The sequence below is a fragment of the Sabethes cyaneus genome, chromosome 3 (genome assembly GCF_943734655.1).
Source record: "Sabethes cyaneus chromosome 3, idSabCyanKW18_F2, whole genome shotgun sequence".
NCBI classification, from domain to species: domain Eukaryota; kingdom Metazoa; phylum Arthropoda; class Insecta; order Diptera; family Culicidae; genus Sabethes; species Sabethes cyaneus.
Window position 1 is genome coordinate 18,271,936 of NC_071355.1, and position 3,633 is coordinate 18,275,568.

General features: G+C 40.3%; 1 protein-coding gene across 1 annotated transcript; it reads right to left on the minus strand.

The window, feature by feature from the left end:
* Nucleotides 1-1,694: 1,694 nt before the first annotated feature.
* On the minus strand, nucleotides 1,695-3,047 carry LOC128739330 (uncharacterized). The gene is made up of 2 exons (XM_053834809.1): nucleotides 2,220-3,047; nucleotides 1,695-2,150 (listed from the first exon to the last, which is right to left on the minus strand). Exons 1-2 carry the CDS (start codon nucleotides 3,045-3,047, stop codon nucleotides 1,695-1,697), a joined length of 1,284 nt encoding a protein of 427 aa, XP_053690784.1.
* Between the last annotated feature and the right edge of the window lie 586 nt (nucleotides 3,048-3,633).

Sequence of the window (3,633 nt, forward strand, 5' to 3'; positions counted from 1 at the left end):
CTTATATCGAGGTATACCTGTATTAGATTGTTCAAATTTGTACTTTTCTGCGAAAGCGAAAAAGTACGCCTTTTTCGTGACGTTACAACGCAAGAAAATGGTCCTATTTCATCCACTTGAAATACAAAATAACTGCAAAATTACATTCAAACTATTTTTGGAATGGATTCAGCATATATTCCTTTGTAAGTTGGTCGAAAACAAGTGCTATTATGAAATGTTTTAGCGGACTGTAGCAGCATTTTTAAAAATATCGCGAAAAATAATTTATTTCTTGTAAATTTCATTTATCTTCGACACACGTTTTAGATAACTTCCGAAAATGCTAGAATACCAGTTAGGGCAGTTTTGAAAGGTTCAAACTTTACCCAATCATAGAAAAATATTCAACCATGCTAAAAGCAACTTTTATAAAATGTCTGGTTGGTATACCGGCCCGCGGAATGCGTCATTTATTTGTGCTTGAATAAGCAAGAATAAACGCATAACAGTCACAGCATGCCTTGATCCTTGCGTTACCGGTGACTCGGTAGTATTTTCAAGACCACGAGTCGTTGTTGTTTCGATAATTCACGTGCTCGTTCAATTCAATTGTTCAAAATGTCCTTTTTGACTCAAATCTCTTCCTGGCCTTCTCTCCTTTTATTTGTAATTTGTTAGCTTGTGTTTATAGTGGGGTCGCAAGATGAGGTTTGTTCTACTCAGAAGCTGGTCCCTTTCCTGTGTGTTCGGAACACTCCCAGAACGTGTCCGAGTATGACCAACGTGATCCTGAACACTAGATAACAAATAAACTAATTCGAACTAGTTTTGCAATTTCGAGTACCAACTTAGGGATGTCACATGTTGTATTTTAGTTAAATTCAGAAACTAATCCCAGTAGAGGTATCCGGAACATTCACGGACATGTTTAGATGTGGTCAAACACGTCTTGAACACTTTATTCAACTACCAATAGACTAGATTTGCAAATCCGTGTACTTATAGGTGTCACATGATGAGTTTGTTGTAATTAAAGGTGCTTCTATGTTCAAGTTACACATATTCCGGACTATCCGGTTCAAATTCTCTTCAATAGTGTTCTTCTAGGTCATGAAATCTTCCGTTTGGTAGTTGTTGCAGTCGAATCGGTCCAGGCATTTCAAAAAAACAGATGCTTATTGATATATTTCGACTACTGTGACTGTAATGCGTTTATTTGTAATATGGGACTGACATAGTTTGATGTTTTCTCAAAATTTTGGGAACAAACTTAACGCTTTTGTTTGAAATATTGAAAGAATAGATAATTTGAAGACGATTCCCAGGTTTATCTCAAAAGTGGTGAAAAGTCACATGGGTATTCAAGGGGAATTGTAACTGTCAAGTAAAAGAAACTATATTCTTTTTACGAAAGAAAAATTGATTATTAATATGTAAATCGGCTCATTCTTAACATGCTAAACTATATGCCGTTTTAAACCGCGACCCCCACGAATTCATTATATTTACTAGTAGCGAACGAGTATATTATTTAAAAAAAAAACACTTTTTTGACTTGAACTTTTATTTACTAAAACAAAACTAACGAATATTTTAAAAACAAACCAAAACAAAAAAATTACTTTGCATGCCAAGATAAAATGCACTATAAGTTTTTAACACACGCCGAAAACATCATTTGCCGGTTTCGACCGGGCTCCAACGGGCACTTTCTAATCGTTCAGATACCCAAACCTGGCAGCATCGCGAAGCATTCCGCGTATCCGGCTCTGATACAGCTTCAGCGATTCGCCCTTGGCGGCGAACTGAAAGCTAACGTCCGCGTCGCCGGCATCCGCCTTCTCGATGAACTCGTCCATGTCGGGCAAATCCTCCGGTGACGTGCACATCATCGGCACCTGAATCAATCCCATGATCATGCCGAACCGGCCGTACTTGTTCCACTGTCCTTGGTAGATATCGGCGGGATACAGACGCTCCGGGTTACTGCCCAATCGCTTCAGATAAGCGCACAGCGACTGATAATGGGCACGGATCAGCGGTTCGTATTTAACACCGCGCAGTTCCGCGTTGGTGCTAATGAACATAAACTGGGACAGGTCCAGAACCGGTGACACGTAGCGACTCAATTGCCAATCGATCAGCCGGATGTTCGTTGGTTTTGGATCCTGTGAGAAAAAGAAACAAAAAAAATTGATAAAATCCATATCAAACTACCAAAAAGAACAGGTTCTTACATTTCCTATGTAACTGTACATCACATTGGTGCCCGAGCAGTCCCCGTGGGTGACGGCCGCATACGGATCTACCTTGGAAGCGTCCACGCATTCAAGATACTGTTCGATTAATTTTCCTTCCAATTTTTTCATCCGTTTGATCACGTCCGCATCCGCCTGGCTATCCAGACACTGAATTGCCCGATCGAACATTTCCGCAAATATTTTTTCGGTGCTTCTATTCTTATCTTTGGCAATCAGCACCTTACTGGGGTCGATCAGTTTTTTAAAAGTCTCAAACTGTTCCGGTGCCTGATCTCTCATCGCAAACGAAAGGGCATGCATTTTCCCCAGCTTCTCCATCAGCAGCCGAACGTGATCCTCGTTCACCGCTTGCAGTTTATTCAACATGCGGAAGTTTGTCTCCCGCAAATCTTCCATTATGATCACACCCTCCAGTTTGTCTGGGTCGCAGTGCGCATAGTAACACTCGGGAGCATGCCAGAAACCAGCCTTTTCGAACAGTCCTCTTTCGGCCTGAAACGTTTTCCACGCCGGCAGAACATTATTAAACATCAAAGCTTCCCGCTCGAACATCCCGATGGCATGCTTTCGACGGGGCACGGTTTTCGGCATATCCTTCACCAGCACCTTTAGATCCTCGACGCCATCTTGACGGATCAACGCGGGGAACATATTGCCCATAAATCCGTCGCCCCGGTTGGACCAGTTTTCGAACGCGATCCGATATTTGCCCTCGCTGAACCCGTTATCGGTGGCCACCTTTTTGAGGCCAACCTTCACGTATTCGCGAAGCGTGTTCATCTTCGATGCACCTCCCAAGGCCATGATGCTTTTGTGTCAATTGTTAGTGCTCTAAACAATGTAATTCTATGGGATCCTTTGATCGCTGCACGTTGAACGTTTAAACACAAAACTACTAGCGACTAGCAGACAAACGAACTGATACTGTTCACTGTACGACACACAATAAACGAATGATGATGGCGGTAAAAGAATTCGTTTTGAGGAACAATAGGCTAAGGATCGAAGTATATCGATATGATCGATACTATCGATAGATTCTGGCTTTTTTTAGTACATTACGGGAAATCATCCTACTTTAGTTGATTTGGCATATTGAATTAATTTGAAAAATTTATTAACTTTTAAAAATGATAGAATATTAAAATTTAAACAAAAATAAATTCGTTTCTTCACTTTCGGAACTAGTTTCTGCAAAAAGTGTTTGTAGTGTATTATAATCATGATAATTTCTATCTTGGAAATTGAAGTGAATAATCATGCAGGCATAGCACTAATGCTATCTACCATTTGAGCGTCTGCTAGGTACGAAATAGTTTTGAAAAATCGTACATATATTTATCAAAACTATTCATAGTGATTTTGATTAACTTTTTAAGCGCAAACTGCA

What these genes read in the sequence shown, in the direction of transcription:
- LOC128739330 (XM_053834809.1), bottom strand. Translation starts at nt 3,047, where the DNA reads ATGGCCTTGGGAGGTGCATCGAAGATGAACACGCTTCGCGAATACGTG. An exon ending in TGTACAGTTACATAGGAAAT is followed by an intron (nt 2,151 to 2,219) that starts GTAAGAACCTGT and finishes TTTTTCTCACAG; the next exon opens with GATCCAAAACCAACGAACAT.